A 19,342-nucleotide genomic window follows, 5' to 3' on the forward strand; every position below is an offset into this window, starting at 1 on the left:
ACTTTGCTTGGCCTCTATCATCCCAATCTCCCCACTCCCGAGACACAACCGTGCGCAACAAGCCCTGGCGCACTCGCACAAGCCTCTCCACCACTATGAACATGTAAGCAAACCTTGTGGTTGGAGGTTTCAATAGCTCAAGGTCACTGTAAGCCCGATAGATGCTGAGGACTTTGGGTCTCTTCGTGACAAACTTCACGATACTGCGGGCTGTGGAGAAGATGGCATCAATCCAAGGTATCTTCCCTAGGTCCTCGATCAAAAGATCAAGGCAATGTGAGGCACAGGGTGTCCACACAATCTTAGGGAACTCATCTTCTAACATGGCACCCATTGACACACAATTGCTGCCATTATCTGTCACCACCTGCACCACATACTCAACACCTATCTCCATAATGGCTGCCCGTAAATGCTCCCAAATATACAGCCCTGTAATCACTGTACCTGCAGTGGAAGCATCTATGGCTCTCAAGAACATGGTTCCCTTGCAAGAAGATACTAAAATATTGTACACATTCCTCTTGCGTGCATCTGACCATCCATCGCATAAGAGTGTGCATCCATATTTTTTCCAAGTCTCTTTCAAGGGCTTCATTTGGTCTTCCACACATTCCCTCTCTCTTTTTAGCTCTCTTGTCCGCAAGGCCTCATATGTAGGCCCTTCCCATTCATACCCAATGCGGCTTACGGCTCTCATGGCCTTCCTCCATCGTGTAGTCTTCGCCACATGAAAGGGTATTGCACATTGTATGAAGAGCTTTGTGAGCTCACTAGTGGCCTCCTTCACTGCTTGCTTTTGCAAGCGTGCTTGAATGCTAGACCTTTGCAGTGATCCTCTTTTCCCCGCACTAGCATCCACACTAATTGATCCATGTGGCAAGGGTGTTCTTGTGGCACTAGGACCTGCGCTCGATGTAGTTGATGCCCCTCTACTTCTCTTTGCAGAACCCAATGTGCTGGCATCATCCAATGGCTCAGTGTCAGCAGCCTCTTCTTCATCTTGCAGCCCTTGTCCTCCACTTTTTGCAGCCAAGGCTGCCATACGCGCACGCTTCCATTCTGCTAGGCCACCTTTCACTGCAGTAGGCACGAACTCACAAGGTCCTACATCCTTGCAGGGAACACCTGCTAGATGGTCTTTCACCCGTGTGACAGACCCCGTCTTGCTTACGCCGCAATAGTTGCATCTCCACTTCTTGGAGCCACCGCCTCCTTTATAACTATCCAGGAGGGAGACATGGACCCAATAAGCATCTCTCGGCATTGAGGAGGATGGAGAGGTGAGAAGGAGGATGGAGAGGTCACAAGTGACTCGTGAGTCGTGAGAAAGGATGGGAGGTAGATTGTAGAAGGAGGATGGAGAGATAGAGGTAAAAGAAAATGGAGAGGATGGAGAGGTAGAAGTGAAGGAGAATGGAGAGGAGGAGGATGGAGAGGTAGAAGGTAAGATTAAAGAGAGGATGGAGAGAAGAAGGATGGAGGGATGGAGTCAGGAGAGCAGGCTGCCAAGGATGGAGAAGATGGAGCAAAGGATGAAGAGGATGGAGAGAGCTCAGAGACGGATGGAGGTGAGGGCAGGTCCAAGAGCAAAGGATGGGAATCGGGATGGAGAGAGCTTGAAGGATGCTGGAAGGAGGCTGGATTCTGGAAGGAGGCGGCGAAAAACGGAGCAGGCCGCGGCGAAATCCGAAAGAAAAGAGAGAAAACCCGTTTTTAGGGTTTCTGAAAAAACGGCAGAAACGAAACGCCGTTTCTTGACGAAACGGCGTTTCCGTTTCGCCGTTTCCGTTTCCTGTCACGAAACGCACGTTTCGTGCAACTATGCTTGGAATTGGAAAATGGTTCTTAATTGTGACTTTATTCAAAGCTCTATAATCAATATACATTCTCCAACTGCCATCCTTCTTTTGCACAAGCAACACAGGGGAACAGTAGGGAGAATTACTTGGCTGTATTAATTCCTTTTCCAAGAGTTCCTTCACTGTGACATTATCTCTTCCTGTTGTGTCTTATTAACACGATAGGGAGGTATATTAGGCAGCGTCTTGGAATGATATCAATTTGATGATCCTCGGGCCTCTTGGGAGGTAATTCTTGAGGAAGTGCATCTGAGAAACAATTTTGAAAATCTGAAATAAAAGCAGCCCTTTCTCTATCTAAAGCACAGTTACGCTGAAACGCGTTTCAGAGCCCAGCCAGGCCTGAAACGCCGTTTCAGAGAAGCCCCGTTTCCTGAAACGCGTTTCAGGGTCTGAAACGTTTCAGGACCCTGAAACGGCTGGCTGAAACATTTCAGCCAGTCTGAAACGTTTCAGCCAGTCTGAAACGCGTTTCAGAACCCTGAAACGTGCCGTTTCAGACAACACAGGCTGCTAGGTCTCCAAAATCACATTTTTTGTCTTTTTGCTTTTGATTTTGGTCTCCAGGCTCCTTCCACTCCTTCAGCCTCATACTCTCTCCATCCTCAAGGTTTTCCAGCCCTCCTTCAGCCCCATTCACTCCTTTCCTCTCCTTTCTCTCCTGCAGCCTGCTTCAGCCCTCCATCATCATCTACTCCCCTCCCTTGCTGACGTGGCGTTTCCCCGTTTCAGCCCTCCCAAAAATCCCGAAACGTTTCCGTTTCCGTTTTCGTTCCCCGTTTCCCCTAACTATGATCTAAAGCAGAAAGAGTAGAGCCTTCCTGAACTGGTTGGCTGTCCTCTTTGACAAAAATTAAGTACGCTAAAATATGACGCTTTATTACATTGGAAATACAAGAAGCTGAAACCACAGGGATGGACTCCCTTTCAACTTTACATCAAGTACATGATTTTTGCCTCTACGAGTTAAAGAAATCTTCTTGTTTCTCATCTGCACATCAGCCCCCACCCTGTACATCCAAGGCATCCCAAGCAAAGCATCACACTCTGGCAAAGGCATAATGTAGAAGTCCTCTGCATCCTTATATCCCTGGATATGCATCCTCAACTTGCCAATGATAGGAGTGATAGGTGTGTTGAGTTCAGGGTTGGCATGGCCCCATTTCCTCAGGCTTGATGCCAAGCCTTCCTGCCATATCAAGAGTTATGAAATTCGCCTTTGCCCCAGAATCAAAGAAAAACAAACAATTCTGATTTTTGATTTTTCCTCATGCTCTGAACATCTCAGTCTTTTTCGTTTCCTCTTCATCATGTGCACGTGGCAAACTCCCAATCACATCTGGAAGAAGTCTTGCGGAAGGTTTAGGCCTTTTGCCCTTCCGATCAGCTTGTTTATCATCATTCTTATCATCATCTGACCTGTCTCTTTTCTTGGATGGGCAATCATAAGAGCGGTGTCCCTCTCCTTTGCATATAAAACATTTGTTTTGCTCCATGAGTGACTTTTTCTCTTCATCAGATAACTTGGTACGGGGCTGTTTATTAGGCTGTCCACGCCTTTGACCAGCTTTGAATTGGGCTTTTCCTCCCTTTTGAAACGGTTGTTTGCCATACTTTTTATTTTCAGATTTGATGTCCTTATCCTCGTGTTTGGCAGCCCGTTTGTTGTCTTCTTTCTTGCTGTCCATAAAGCCCAAATTCTTCTCTTGCATCCATGCATATGCTGTCCTTGCATTCTCAATTAATTGAGTCATAGAACCCACCTTGGTTTTGATGCAATAATCACGTAGCTCACTAGGCAATCCACAGAAGTACCTCTCTATTTGCTCTTTCAAAGAAACATGCTTGTAAGAGCTCAATGGCAGCAAAACATCCCAAAACCTCTTGGTGTAATCATCAAGATTCTTGCAAAGTTTGTATGACAAGTCATGCCAGTGTGAAAGTACTTCAACTTCAAAAGTTGGAGTAAGCCAAGTAGAAGAGAACACTTGCTTAAATTTGAGCCAAGTAGCAAGTGCATCTCCATGAAGCATAAGGTTGGTGTACCACGTAAGTGCATTGCCTTTCAAAAATGTGGCGACCTTCCTCATCTTGGATGCTTCTGTAAACAAACCCCCAAGAAATGCAGCATCAAACTGTTGAAGGAATGTGAGGGCTTTGTACCCGTCCTGTACTCCATTATATGTCTCAAACTTGACATGAGAACCACCATCCTTATACATTTGATATTGGCTGTCCCAAAGATGGTTGTATATTTGCAGCATTCCCTTTACTAGGGAGAGCCATGCTTGGCTGAACATTAGGCATGGGAACATATGCTATGGCTTGCATGCCTGGCTGCATTCCCACATTGTCATAAATGGCTTGCTTTCTATGCCCAATTGGCGGTGGAATCAACATAGCATCAAAGATAGAATCTGTACCAAAATATTCAGGTTGCTGCCTTAAATATGGCTGAGGTGGTTGAGCCACATTTATGGACTGCACATTATTATTTTGAGGAGTAGAAGTACCCAAACCAAGGCCTTGTGCTGGCTGCTCATATTGTTGCACTGGCTGTACTTTTTGTACCTCTTTCTCAGTGCTCTTTTGGGTGATTCCTCTCTCTTGGAAGTCACTTTCTGAGTCATTTTTGATGGCTGTCCCTCATGGGAAACTTTTTCCACAAGTAGTACGGGAGATCTGAAAGGGCTGCGACTGGGCCGAATGTGACCTTTGTCGAGTAGTTCGGTCACCTGTCTTTGGATTTCTTCATTTTGAGTGTAAGAAACCCGATAAGGAGGTTTCGACGGTGGATTACTGCCGGGAATAAGTTCGATTGGGTGATCCACTGGTCGTCGAGGTGGTAATTGCTTTGGCAATTCCTGTGGAAAAATATCCAGGTAGGGCTGGAAAAAAGGTTGGTTGAGGTATTCAGGAGGATCCTTTGTTGGTGTCTCCTCTACTGCAACTGGGGTTGAAGGAGTCCCTAGAACTAGTTAGCTCAATAAGTTTTCCCTGGTGGACAAACTGGATAGTATGGCTGCGAAAACTGATTGAGGGATCATAGCCGTAGAGCCACTGTTGTCGAAGTATGACATCGTACCGAGAAAGAGGCATGATGTCGAAGTTCAACTTGTTCGTATAATGTTGGATGCGAAAAGACAAGTTTTTTATCCTGGTGTTGCACAAGAAGGTAGTTCCATTTGCGAGTTTAATTTGATAGTCCATGGGACTAGGACTGGTGGTCAATCGAAGTTTGTCGACCATAGAACTAGCTAGGAAGTTATGAGAGCAGCCACTGTCGATGAGGATAGTGACCGTTGTTCCACGAATCGATCCTTAAACACAAATTACTTGAGTGGCCAGGGAAGGTTCGGGGTTGCTGGCAAGGCTCATGTGGATGGTATTTGCCATTCGAACAGCTTTGCCTTTCTTGTCTTGTGCTGGGGTAGCATCTTCTGTTTGGGAAGTGCTAGGTTCCATATTGAATTTTTTGGTCGCTTGGGACAATTGAACCATCTATGGTCGTCAGTACAGATGATACAAAGCCCTTTTGTGCTGGAGTTGTTCTTCTTATCATTGGCCGCACCTTTCTGTTGGGGATGACGGTGATGACTTTGTGAAGAAGAAGAGGCGCGATCTTGGAGGAGTGCTTCTGTTGGAATCCAGCATACGATCTCTGAGACTTGTGGGGATCTTGAGACTGTCGCTGACCTTGATTACTCGAGTTTTTTCTAAACTTGGGGGTATCTTGAGGGCGAGCACCTTTGGCAATAGTAGAGTTCTGTGTTCTATTAGCAGTCTGCTTCCTTGTGTTTTGGAAATCTGTAATGCGCTCTGTGTAAGCAATAGCGCTAGCTGTGGTGGTGATGTTTGCTTTGAGGACATCAATGCGTAACGAGGGGTTTAGGCCTGAGATGAAAGCATGAAGGCAATCATCATTAGTTAAGCCATCAATCTCCAGCACCAATGTGGTGAATTGAGAGATGTAGGAAGACAGGGAGCCTGTTTGCTCCAACTGTCTGAGTTTTGAACGTGCTTGGAAGTTCGCATTGGTAGGTATGAAGTGCTTACGGAGCACGTGTTCTAAACGTTCCCAAGTTAACACACTTTTGTCGTCCTTTAAGCGTCGTTGCCACCATAGGAAAGCTGTATCCTTGAGGAGGGACGCTGCCAAGGCAATCATTTTGCCTTCAGTGAGGTCAACAGTATCAAAGTACATGCGCAGTTTTGCGAGCCATTGGTCAACTGTTCGGCGGTTTCGTTGACTAGTGTAGGCCTCCGGAAGTTTAATGTCAAGTCTTTTAGTTTTGGAAGCTTGGAGTAAGTGGAAGAGGGCACGGAGTTCAGTGTTTTCTACCTCAGGTGGGAACGAGTTCACATAGTCGTCCGGTGGCGTCACGCCATCCTCTGCATATGTGGTATTGCGAGAATCTTGGAGTAGTTGGACTTTCTGGACCAAGTCGGAGATGCTGTCTTGAAGCTGAGAAATTTGAAGTTGAAGTACTTCGCCTTGTAAGTTGACTTCAGGGGTCTTTTTTTGGACTTGAGTCGCTTATCTCCGAAGAGGCTGCACGCGAGCGTTGCGACATATCTGAGGTCCTTGTGAGAAGAGCACGAACTTGCGCTCTAGTTTGTACCATTCTTGGAAGAAGATCTGGGCTGCTCCCTGAGGTTGCTCATGTTGGAGGGGGCAGGATGGAACCAGCCATGGAAATCTGGTAAAGGAGGTCCTGTCTGAGGTAACACTGGTGATGCTGAAATAGGTGTTACTGCTCGTGAGAGTACAGGGGTAGGTTGCAGAGTCCACGGATCTGAGAAGGGATAAGGAGCTGCTGTCGGGAGTGGAGGATATCCAGGAGGAGTGCCTTCAGAGTGTAAATATTGTCTTGGGGAAGGTACAACTTGTATGGGAGGATATTTGGGAGTTGAAGGAGGTGGAGAGTACCCTAGAGATGCTAAAGCTGAGGGGTAAAAGTCTCTCCAAAGATGGACAGCAAACTCGTGAGGAATATCGGGTTCTGGGTATCTACGTGTCTCGTGGAACACAACCTGGAGTGTGCTGAGGAAGTAATGTAATTGAGGTGCCTCACGCAGAAGGTATAGGATGTGGTCCAAGTCACTGGAAGGGCACGTGACACAGAAGACCCACGATGCAAAAGCTCCGAAATGGGCTGGTTGTGCAATTTGAACACGATATTGTGTGGTAGATGATGCCTGAGGTGTCCTTGAAGGGACTAGGGAATTACCAGGGGTTTCCATGCTTTAAGGAGGAGGCTTTCATTTGCTGTAATTTGATAATGAGCATCAAATAACAATATGAAAGAGAATCCTTCGAAATAGAATGGAAAGAATCCACCTGGCATAGGTTTGATCTGCCAATTGGTTGCGTAGAAAAGGCCTGCAGATCACTGTCCGGAGGTCACAAGTACCTGTCGGGTGCGAGGAGCAGGATTGGGCCTGGCTGGTCGGAATTGAAGGCAGCAAAAGGCCGCTTTTCACAGGCTAAAGTGGCGAGATGAGCCAGCAAGAACCAGGCTGGTCTGAATCGCGATAGAGGGGCAGCAAGGGCTGCTGGTCACAGGTAGTGATGGTGGTGATGCTCTAGCAAGGGCCGGCTGCCAAAACGATTCAGTAGATTGTAGGATGGAAACCTGATAAAAGGCGCAGCCTGCTTGCATCTGGCGCTGCTGGTTGCTTGCTTCCAGGGCTGATTTGGGGTAGAAGATGGCGAATTTCTGGCACCTACGTTGTTTGCAAAAATCGTGGCAGCAAGATGACGATAGAGGCTGCAAAGGGGATCTGTTCGATCACTATGTCTTGTAGGCAGGTTTGTAAAAGAGTCGGCTGATGCAGGCCATCGAGAATGATGCAAGATGGAGGCCTGACGAGGGGCACAACTTGCTGCATGGATATGGCGCAAACACGTATTGCAGAAAAAACGAAACGTATTGCAGGAATTCACGTTTTGATTTGTGTGCCTATTGCTGGGTGGTGGTTACCAAAAATTAAAACGTGGGTTTGGAGAAACCTTGGCTAGTCTAGGGTATAGGGCTGGTTTTCCTTTTTAGCCCTTTTAGATACCCTTTTGTAGGGTGCTTGGTGCCAAAAGGTGTGCCTATTCTAAGGGGTGTGACCCTTGGAATAGGTGTACCTTTTCATGAAGGGGTGTGACCTTGTTTTAAAAAGGGGTGTCCCCACACGAAAAGAGGTGTTCTTTTTTCCACGATGGGGTGTGTCCCTTGGGTGAGGAGTCAAAACTCTTCGTCAAAAGGTGTGTCTGATGGTGGAAAAGGTGCGTCCCTTGGTTTTGGGACAGCCCAAGCACATGAAAAGACACGATTTTTGTCGTGCCCATTCACATGAACTCGTGATGTGGGGGAGATGGAGAGGCCATTGATGACTTTAGGTGGGGTTGGCGCTAAAAATTTTTACGCTCATTCTCTCCATCTCTTCCATGGAGAATGTGCGCGGATATCCTTCTAGCTGGAAAGAGATGTATCAGATAGGCGCTAGAAGGTGGGGGGCATTTCCTACAGGCAGGAGCGAAATTTGCTCTGATACCACTGTAAGAAATCCTAGATTTACTATATTTAGAAATGTGCTAAGGAATAGAAAGGAGACTGAAGAGTCACACATGAAAAGGTGTGTACTCCAAAGTGTATGTGCATGAAGAGGTGTGTACCCCTTGTGAAAGGTGTGACCCTTGATGAGAGGGTACATTACAATAGGAGTGTCTCTTCCATAGAATGTCTCTTGTGAAGGGTTGTGCCTTATAGGAAGTGTCCCGTCAAAAGGGCATACCCTTCCACAAGTGTCCATTCATCAAACCATCCATAATAAGATATAGAGAAAGGAATACGTCACAGATCGTGACAAAGACAGATGTCCTTGAAACTCATGCGATTCCTGCAAATTACAGTTAGAGAATAGAGTGCGGTCTTGGTCTGATGAGAGTTGCTGGTAATATTTTTCCTTTTGTAAGTATTCATGTCTTATTTGTCTTGTTAACTAGAAAGTTTGTGGCCTTTGCAAATGCAGGTCTGGGTGCAATGAACATAACTTTGCAAGTCGCATGGAGTGCTTTCGCTGCCAAGCTCCAAGAGAATCCGCTGCGCTGTGATAAAGCTCTATACATGACCATCATCAAACTGGTATGGCTGTTATTTTGTGCATTTGTGTGTGTGTGTGTATGGTGTGTGTGTGAGAGAGAGAGAGAGAGAGAGAGAGAGAGAGAGAGATGTAGAAGCCCTCATGGGGCTATGAGACAAAAGTACAAATCCAAAAAAGGGGTCTCAAAAGTACACATCCAAAAAAGGGAAGCCCTTACATCTCTGAGTGTCATTTGAGGCGAGGAGTGCACAAGGCATCTCGGCTTGAATTATTTAGCACACAACTAAAGTCTGATACTATTGTGAACTGGCCTTCATTACATCATTTTTAGACTGAGAGTCTTTGGGTCTAGGTTTAAAGTCTTTGATTAGTGCTATACCATCTTGATAAACAGTCCATTTTCCTTCCTTTCGAGCTTGTTTTACTTTTGTCAATTCCGCATTTCTTGCCTTGAGCTTTGTTGGGGTGAGCTCCTTTAAAATCCATATTCTAGTACCTCTCAGCTTGTTGGTTTGTTTGAGGACTTTGTTCCTTGTTGTCTTGCCCTCTTGCTTGTGCCTCCTTTCGGTTGACAAAATCTATCCAGCAAGCCCTTTGTTTCAGCCCACAGTGGCTTGTATGGGTTACGTCTTGTGATTGTAATGTCTCATAGCCTCCAGAAGACATAAATACATCTCTCTTTCTCTCTCTCTCTCTCTCCCCCCCCCCCCCCCCCAAAAAAAAACTATGTAGCCTCTCTCGGTATAGCTGTGTAGCCCACATAGCCTATCGCCTACAAGTCGTGTAGCCCCTCCGTAGAGCCTATACAACACATATAGCCTAGGCCCAGGATTAGAGCACCTCCGGCTGCACCTCTCCATGCTGCCGTCTCGTCCCACAAGCTCACTGAGTCCTCATGTCATCTATCTCCTTTTCAACTTTGCTATGTCTAGGAAAAGGGTAAAATTTTGTAACCTATCTCTGGGCTCTATCCAGCTCGGTTGCAAGGGCTGTTGTCTCATCTTGCTCTCTAATGCGGCTCATCAGGGTCTCTATATGTCATCGCATCTCCATCAAATAGTGATCGATGTAGACCAAGTCCTGGAAATGGATCAGCCAGGAGAGAGGCCCAAACCATTGTCGCTCCCGGAATAGGCAATGGTATTGTCCTCGGATCTCGTAATATGCAGGGCAAGTACACAGGAAGTGTTCCTCTGTCTCCACTTCCTCCTGGGTGCATAGTTTACAGATCCATTGCTCTCTTGGCTCTCCTTGTCTCAATCCTAAAAAATCAGCATCTGTCTGATGGTGATCCTCAAGGCATGTTAGACTCATCTATCCTCCAAGTACTGGGGTTTGATACTCACTCCATTTACTGATATTTTGAGGAAATGGTCGCGGTAGAATTGGATCTTGGTGGGAAACTCTTGGTCCCCCCCTCCCCCCCCAAGTCCCCGATGTGTGGAGCTAGAGTAGGTCCACCGTATGATGCGGTGGATCTCATCTCGTGGAATCAGGTGGTCCGGAGCATCTAAGCTATATTGAAAGGGGGGGAGACGATCCATTTGGATGCCTTGACTGCGAAACCATTTGGATATGCGTGTGTACCAAGCAATGCTAATTTCCCCCTTAGCTAGGCGTATAGACGACTCTAGAGCCAATCTAGATAGTCTCCTCTAGTTAGAGCCTAGACCATGTGGAGATAGGTGATTGCCAGGAAGATGGAATTGACCTGGAGCGGTGTCATGCCGAACTCTGCCTGTATGATTGGGTGGGGGACATAGGGTTTGCTTCGAATCATCGTGGAGCCCATCATCACCTGCAACCTCTCAAAACGTCGCCACTTAGTCGTTGATAAGTCACCCCTCTAAAAGGGTGTTGCATACATGGCCGTCGGTCTCACCAGTGTGTCGAAAAGCTATCCCTTCGTCGGGGGTTTTGAAAATGTGCCTGAAAGCATAATCTCTCTAGTTGAGCTAGAGCCCCCTACCCTCGCGGAACTGTTGGAATGGTCACCTTCCCATTTGTAAGCCCCCATATGAGGAGAGCATGGGGGAGGGAGACCTAGGGCAGTACCCCACAGAAAAAGAGAGGAAGGGGCTGCCACATGGACAGCATCATGGCTGTCATGAAGGCAGCACACCTAGAGAAGACCCGGGACAGGTGGCGCAACTGTATGGAGCAGTATGGAGGGTGTGCAGACCCGGGACAAGTGGCACGCAGCTGTACGGAGAAGTACGGGGGCTGGATGAGGCCTAGTGGAGCAGCAAAAGAGGCTGCCATGAGGCAGGGACCTGCCTTTATATAGGCTGGGCCCTTGCCTTGATTGGAGGGACAGGTCCTAGAAGAGTGGGCCTAAAAGGCCCTGGGTTATGAGCCCTTATAGGGCTGGACCAGCCACAGACTGGTCGGCCAGTTTGCTGCAGGCTGGTTGGTTTTTGTCAGCCCACTTGGGGCCTATAAAAGGAGGGCCTCCAGCCCTCATTTAATCATCACTTGGAGAAGCAGTTCAGGGAGCAGCAGGAGCAGCAGATCAGCCACATGTGGGCCTCTATCTAGAAGGAGACAAGTGGGCTGTAGAGCTACAGACCTAGCTCAGAGTGCTGCCCACCTAGGCTGGTGCAAAGACAGCAAGGTGGAAGGGATCTAGACGGAAAGTCTACTTACGCTCAAGGTGGAGCACGCGGGCTCGAGTCTAGAGATAGCCTTGTGGTAAGATCAGAGGACCACACCATTGGTGGGACTCTGGATCTCTCTCTTTTGTATTGTGTCCATAGCTTTGGACGGAAATATATTATTTTGGTGGTTTCTCTATCTAGTTGGTTCATTGTCTATTGATGAGTCTACACATTTATGTTATGCACATAAGTTAAGAAGTTTGTGATTCCACACCCCACACCACACTGTGTGAGCTCGTGGGCTATTATATCAGTCTTCTCTGTGTGTACCCTCTGTTGGGTCATTTCTAACAGTAACTGCGTGAGTCATCATGAAGACTGGACCTGCAAAGACTACTACTAGGTAAGTGTATGACTGTACAATCTCTACTGGCTCCCCTTGGCTAGTGAAGGTGCGTTGGTGAAGAACTGCACGTGAGGTGTTGCAAACCATAATCCCGGTTTTCCCAACGTTGACTGCCAGATCTCTTTCTTTGCAAAACACCCTGAGGACCTCTACTTGTCTTTGTAGGCCCAATGCTGAGGAAGACGTGAGGACTATGTCATTTGCATAAAGCAATATTTGTATCATCATGTCAGCCAGCAATGATCCCTCGCCTCCTAGGTTGTCAATGAAGGTCGTGATCTCATCAATGTAAACTCCAAATAATGTCGATGAGAGAGGGCATCCCTGCTTCACCCCGATGGTGCTCTCAATCTAGTCTAACAAGACTCCAAGAGCACGTACTCTCCCTCTCACTGACTCGTATAAGCTGGGAAGACATGTGGTGGTATCTGAGATGGGACATCATAGAGGGATGTCGCATAAGTGTGCCAAACATCAGGATCCGTGATGGGGATAGGTGGCTACCCCTGTGACATGAACCCCCAAGCAAAGGTGGAGTCACCTCCTTGAAAGGATCGGATTACGTGATCCATCTTGTGTGATAGAAAAACCTGCCTCTTACGTCGTGTGAAGCGTCCGTAGATTTGGTGTGCTTTTGGTTTTGTTAGTGGACAAGCTCGTGGCGAATCTGGAGCTGCCCACGGTGCAGCAGTTGTGTTGCAGTACAAGGCACAACCTGTTGGAGCTTAGCTGGGGGATGACTTGTTGGAGAGGAGATTAGCGGGGACTGTTGGAGGAGAGGTGGAGCGAAGCTACTGGAGCTGGGTGATGATTTGTTGGAGGGAGATGAGCAGGGAGGAGCTCTACGGGAGGATGGACGGGGTTACGGGAAGGATGGACGGAGGGGCTAAGGGAGGGTGGACATAAGGATGGACGGAGGGGAGAGCGCTTTTGCAATAATATAAGGCTGTCTAATTTGCATGCCCAAACTTGGCATGCTATAACTCTTCATCCTACATGGTAGAGGTAGAAGCTTCAAAAGCTGAACATGCCCTTTTCTCATATGCATCAAGCTCACGTAACCCTTGACATAATGTACTTGGGAAAACCAAGCATAGTCTCTCTCCCTGTCACGGACCATACATTGGTCATCCTCAAAGATGACTTGGTAACCTCTTTGACAGAAAGAAGAAACAGGATAAGAAGAATCGTTGGCACAAGAAATTGATTGCCAACCGGTGCGCTGGATAACTTATCAAAGAAGTTTTTTTTTTCCCTCAAAGAAAAGAACCTTCTATTAATGCTTGAAAGAATTCATACAAAACAGCAGCCCTGAAGTTGCTGAGTATGGAAAAAATCAAGAAAAGACTGAAAGAAAAAAACAACCGGTTTGTTCAAGAGAAACCCAGCTCACTACCTAGGGAATTTCTGGTACTGGGACTAATAGCCAGGTGGGGGGACTATACAACCAGCGAATCCCTCGTGGAGTGAAAATGTACAAAACTCCTACAGGCCAAGCCTTGCAGAATTAAGTACACCTCGCGATAGTCGCCCTAGAGTCTGGGGTCCCACGCTCCCAGATGGAGCGGAGGGTGTAGATGATATCTTGCCAGATGGCGACCAAGGTAGCAGAGAGTGGAACCGGATGCTCACCCATCACTAGACTGCAGTGAGCAACCCAAATGTTCCACGCAGTGATACTGGCTACTACCTCCCATACGTTCTCTCCTCCGGAGGAGAGGGGGAGAGGCTATGAGGGGGGACCGCCTCATGGAGCTCTATCCTCTGAATGCTCTGACCCTGTATTCGGTAAGCTGGGGAGATCTCATTGATCTGGAACGCGTGTCCTCCCTCAGTCAACTAGGCCACCATCCCCCAAGTGTAGTCCCTCTGAAGACTCTGCATACGGGTCATAATTATGAGGGCTCCCATCCAAATCCTCGCTACGCTACGACAGCTCCAAAGGCAATGCGGGATCGTCTCTAGAAAACCAGCGAGCATCGATGACACTGCCCCTCCACCTGCATCTGCTCCAACCACAGGCCGATGGACAAGCCTCCGTGGACAGCCAGCTAGAAGTAGTAGGAGATCTTCCTCGGCTACAACCTTTCCAAAACCTGGAACGGACATCCCTGGGCACTCTTTGGGCCACCTAATGCCTCTCCCTTGAAGGGGTCCACATCGAAGAGTCCTTTTAAAGCCTCTTGCCAATCTGTGTGGTGTAGGAAAAGAAGGGCACCTCATCCACTTGCTCGGCAAGGCCACCCCTGGAGGGCCAAAACCACTCTCTCGGATCCCACTGGACCTCCCTCAAGGGCCTACCCTCCCAAAGCCAGAGGTGTCATCTTGGGGCATCCTACTCTTAGATACTGGGAGGGTCAATGTGCCACTCCTTCCCCAAATGTCCGACCACTTTGATCATCTGCCAGTGAATCCCATCTAGACTCCCATCCATCTCCGGGTCTCTCTCAGTGAGTGCCTGGAGTAGGCCTTTGTTACGCTCAAGTCGAGGTAACATGACCTCGGAAGGGTCAGTCGGCATCTTCCTTTAAAGGATCAATGTTTGTATTATAATTGTTTGGGTTTCATGTAAATGATAAAAAAGGAATAAAGGTCAAGGTCCTTGGTGAGGGTGACATGGCACTAGACTAGGTGAATCTAAGGCTAAGGGACTTTAATGCATTAAATGTGCCTAGGGGCAAATGTTTTAAAGATATCCCAAGAGATGTTAGAATTATAGATATAATTCAGCAGTGACCAATGTAATATAATAAGCTAGTTAGGGGCACTTTTCCTTCTTTAAGAGGTTTTCCCCCCTAACCGCAGTTAGTTCACTAACTATGGTTAGTGACTACTAAGGTTTTGTCACTAGGACAAAACCTTATCTCTCACTCATTGAGTTGTACTCTTCACTCTCTTCTATTGCAACTCAGCTTTCAGCTTCCAAGCTTCCAGCTCTCACTCTCTCTTGCTCTCTCTCACTCACCATTCTCTCACATTTGGTATCAGAGTCAAGTTCAGCTCTCATACCCAACCCATCAGCTCTTGTCCCTGCTGTAGCTTCCGCTCACCTGCATCAACGTACGTACAACTCGAAGTACAGCCAAGACTGTCTGTACAGTCTGTACGATTGTACGGAATCTGTACCTGCATGTACCATCGCTTCGACATTGTACCCTTTGATGGCAGTTCGCCCGTACCTGTCGTACCCTGCATCATTCCGTTGCGCCATCGCTGTTTGTACTTGCACCTGACCGTACAGCAAGTACTGCACGCACACACCTGCAGCCTTACCTGTGCCGTTGCAGTTTGTCATCGTATAAATCGTTGTCACCGTACTGCACGTGTGGCGCTCCGTTCGTACCAGACCTGCTGCTCCCGTACTTTGGCCGTACGTACCTGCACCCACTGTACCAGCACTGTACTTGCAGTCTCGTCACCATAAATCTGAGACAGCCGTACAGTACTTCCGTACTGTCCTGCTTCCGTACAGCAGGTAGTCCTCCGTACAATCTCTGATTCCATACAGGAGGAATTTGCAGGTGATCTTTGGCAGGCACATCTTGCAGAATGCCATAGTTTGGCTCAGTTTTTGGGAGTACATTTGGGGCATTTTGTTTGTTGTAGACATTGCAATCAAATTGCAGGATCTACTTCACAAATTTGGGGTATTTTCAGGTTCACAGTTACTTGCAAAGCAAATATTGCAGATAGATCTGCAAATTTGGTCTAAAATTTGGGCTTTTGTTCAGAAATTGCAAATTTGGGGCTTTTGGTGAATTTGCCCCTTTCTGATTGCAATTTCAAGCTCGAAATTTGGGGCTTTCAGTTTTGCAGTACAATTTCTTGAAGAAATTTGGGGATTTTGTGATTACACTGCAATTTTGCAATAAAATTTGGGGCTTTTGCAGACAGAGTGCAATTCTTGCAACATTTGGGGCTTTTGATCAATTTGCCCCTTTCCGGTTGCAATTTCAGCCCTATTTTGGGGCTTTTGTGTTGGGAGAGCAATTTCCGGAGTTTTCAGTTCATACTGCCTTTCTTGGAGTGTTTTGCAGCATTTTTGGCAGATTCTGGAGAGTTTTTGATGCCTGGACAGATTTCTAAGAGTGCAAGTACAGAAATCTAAGTTGCATTTACAGCCGGTGCTTGGCTGTGTTTTTTGGGAGTTGTGCATTTCATTCCGAGTAAGGGAATTCAGTTTTGTATCTGCTTCAATCTCTTTCTGAGATATGGCCCATCAAAATCAGAATGACTTCCAGTTCGGTGGTCTTTCACAGGAAGACAAGTTGGATGGTACCAACTACTCCCTCTGGAGTTTCATGGTACGCAATATTCTGATTTCTCGCAATTTATGGGATTATGTCAATGGGGATGAGATCCGACCAGCAGATATTGCACCTGCTACCCCTCCCCAGCAAGGAGGTGGAAGAGGTCGTGCACAAGGTGCAGCTGTAGGACAAGTTGGTGGTGCAGCTACAGTCACTACTCCAGAGCAGAAGAGATGGGATTCACAGGAGGATGCCTTAGCTTTGTCATGCATCTCTCTTTCAATGAAAAGATTTATCATTCCGCATATCCGGTCGTGTAAGACCTCCAAGGCAGCGTGGGATATTTTAGAAAGTATGTATGCAGCTCGGAATGATGCAAGGGTATCTTTCTTGAAAAGAGAGTTAAGTCATACACATATGGAAGAGGGTGACTCCATGTCAGTCTACCTCACAAAGCTATAGGATCTCAGAGAGCAATTGTTAAATATAGATGAAATTATTCCTGATTCAGAGATGATTACAACCACTCTGAATTCTCTTCCTGAGTCTTATCTCAGCTTTCATACCTCGCTGAACTTATCATTGAGGGGGGGCGCAAATCCTCTCACTTTTCATGAGTTGATAGGACTTCTGCTTCAGGAAGAGCAGACCAGGAAAAATTTAGCTTCACGTGCAGGTGAACAAGCCATGCTCTCAAAGTTTAAATAAAAAACAATGGGACAGGCAAAGACATCAATAAATCAGCCTTCTAGTGGGTCAGGACAGCCTCACAAAAGGCTAAAAATGATGCAAGTAAGCCCAAGAAGAAGGGTTTTTGTCACTACTGCAAAAAGCCAGGTCATCACATAGCAGAATGCAGGAAAAGGCTTGCAAAAGAGAAGAAAAACAGCTCCGGTATGGCTGTTTCAGATTCAGCTCCTCATGCATCTGACAGTGGGGATGCTGCAGTCAACTTTGTTGAACAGGATTATGCCTTTTTATCTTGCATTTCAGATTCTAGGCTGGCTGTTCCAGATGCTCGGGATAGTACAGCCACTTGCAGTGATGATACATATGCATTTTTGACTTGCAGTTATGACTCTTCTACGAATGCATCTGCTTTCAGTGTCAATGAAACACTGAACACTTGGTATTTTGACAGCGGTGCATCCAAGCACATCACTTCTAGGAAGTGTCTTTTTACTTCCTTGCATCCACCTCCCGTTGGTAAGAAAGTCACTTGTGCCAACAACTCATCATATTCAGTACGTGGCACAGGAGATGTTGAGCTCACTACCATTGATGGCTCAATTTTCAGACTTTCAGATGTCTTATATGTGCCTGGCATAACCAAAAATCTTCTTTTAGTGTCCACTCTTAAGAGAGGTTGATTTCAGGTCATCTTTGAGGATGACAAATGTGCTGTCCGAGACAAGGAAGATGACTATGCCTAAAGGTTATCTGGTACTCTGCTGTGTGGGCTTTTTCAGCTCGATATTTTTGAGAAAAGAGCAGCCCATGCTCTTGCAGTTTCTACCCCTACAGCTGCAATGCAGAATGCAGAATTATGGCATGCCCGATATGGCCACATGCATTACAACAGCTTGATGACACTTCAGAAGTATTCCATGGTTGATGCATTGCCACCTCTTGAGATACCTCCTCCACATGCCTGTGAAGGGTGCATTTTAGGCAAGATGCATAGATTCCCCTTCAAGAAGGATGGTTCAGTTAAAGCTGTCCGCAAATTACAGCTTATACACAGTGATGTCTGTGGTCCCATGAGGACTCCATCGTTGGGTGGTCATCTCTACTTCGTTACATTTATTGATGATTACTCCAATTTTACTTGGGTTTATGGGCTGAAACACAAATATGAAGTGTTCACGGTGTTTGAACACTTTTCAGCCATGGTTGAAAATGAAACCGGACTCAAGATACAGACATTGCGCATAGATAGAGGTGGGGAATACTTGTCTGCAGAATTTGATGCTTTTCTGAAAGGCAAGGGTATTGTGCATCAGCTCACAGTCAGGCTGACCCCTCAGCAAAATGGCAAAGCTGAGAGGAAAAATAGAACCGTCATGGAGATGGACAGATGTATGCTGAAAAGCAAACACATGCCTCACAAATTCTGGCTTGAGGGTTTGATGTGTGCCAATTACATTTTGAATCGGGCTCCCACTAAGGCTTTAAAAAACAAAAACTCCTTATGAGGTCTGGAATGACAGGAAGCCTTCAGTGGATCACTTCCGAGTCTTTGGATGCCTTGCTTATGCTCATGTGCCAGTTGAATTTAGGCACAAATTGTCTGATAAAGCCATTAAGTGCATATTTGTTGGGTACAGTGCAGAAAGCAAGGGGTACCGTCTCTACAATCCTGCTACACACAAGATCATAGTAAGTAGAGATGTGATATTTTCTGAAAATTCAGCTTACACTCAGGCTGAATTTCAAATGCCTTCTTCTTCAGAGGATGTCTTTGAGGGGTTGCTACCCATTGCCTTGGGTTCCCCTGCTGATTTTTCTAATGCAAATCAGAATTTACAGCAACCTCCAAATGCTTTAGTTCCGTCACAGGATGTCTTGCCTCCTCCACAGGCAGCGGAACAGGTGGTGCAACAAGAAATTGCAGACATACATGCAGCAAAAACAGTCCCAAACTGGCTGTTACAGACTCTCAGGGAGAGTAAAATTGATGCTCTGTTACCTGGTAGGACTCGCAGTGCAGCAAGGCACATGGAAGGTGCTAATTCAGTGGAATCAGCATATGCAGGTACTCTTCTTGATGAGGAGGAGCTTGCCACATTTGAAGAGGCAAAGGATAATGTGCATTGGATGAATGCCATGCATGATGAATTGCAGTCCATTGCAAAAAATCAGACTTGGGATGTTGTAGACTTGCCACAGGGTAAACATGCCATTGGCACACGATGGGTTTTCAAGGTCAAACGGAAGCCAGATGGCTCCATTGACAGATTTAAGGCAAGGCTGGTTGCTAAAGGCTATGCTCAGAAAAAGGGCATAGATTATGAGGAGACATTCGCTCCTACATCCCGGATGACCACCATCCGATCAGTTATTGCAATGGCTGCACATTTTGAGTGGAATGTTCATCAGTTGGACATCAAAACAGCCTTCTTAAATGGGGAC

The 19,342-nt window shown here is 46.7% G+C and overlaps 1 protein-coding gene across 3 annotated transcripts in view; it reads left to right on the forward strand.

The window, feature by feature from the left end:
* The window catches only part of LOC147897071 (uncharacterized), a 60,570-nt gene that overhangs the window by 23,539 nt on the left and 17,689 nt on the right, over positions 1–19,342 (forward strand). For all 3 annotated transcript variants that reach the window (XM_087381724.1, XM_087381725.1, XM_087381726.1), the window contains exon 3: positions 8,886–8,998. In XM_087381724.1, coding sequence (XP_087237850.1) covers positions 8,886–8,967 — 82 coding nt within the window. In that variant the 3' untranslated portion in view covers positions 8,968–8,998. The remainder of the gene's footprint in view (positions 1–8,885; positions 8,999–19,342) is intronic.

This window comes from Dipteris shenzhenensis, chromosome 11 (assembly GCF_047967505.1).
Source record: "Dipteris shenzhenensis isolate YYH24624 ecotype China chromosome 11, Dip_SZ_1.0, whole genome shotgun sequence".
Lineage (NCBI taxonomy): Eukaryota > Viridiplantae > Streptophyta > Polypodiopsida > Gleicheniales > Dipteridaceae > Dipteris > Dipteris shenzhenensis.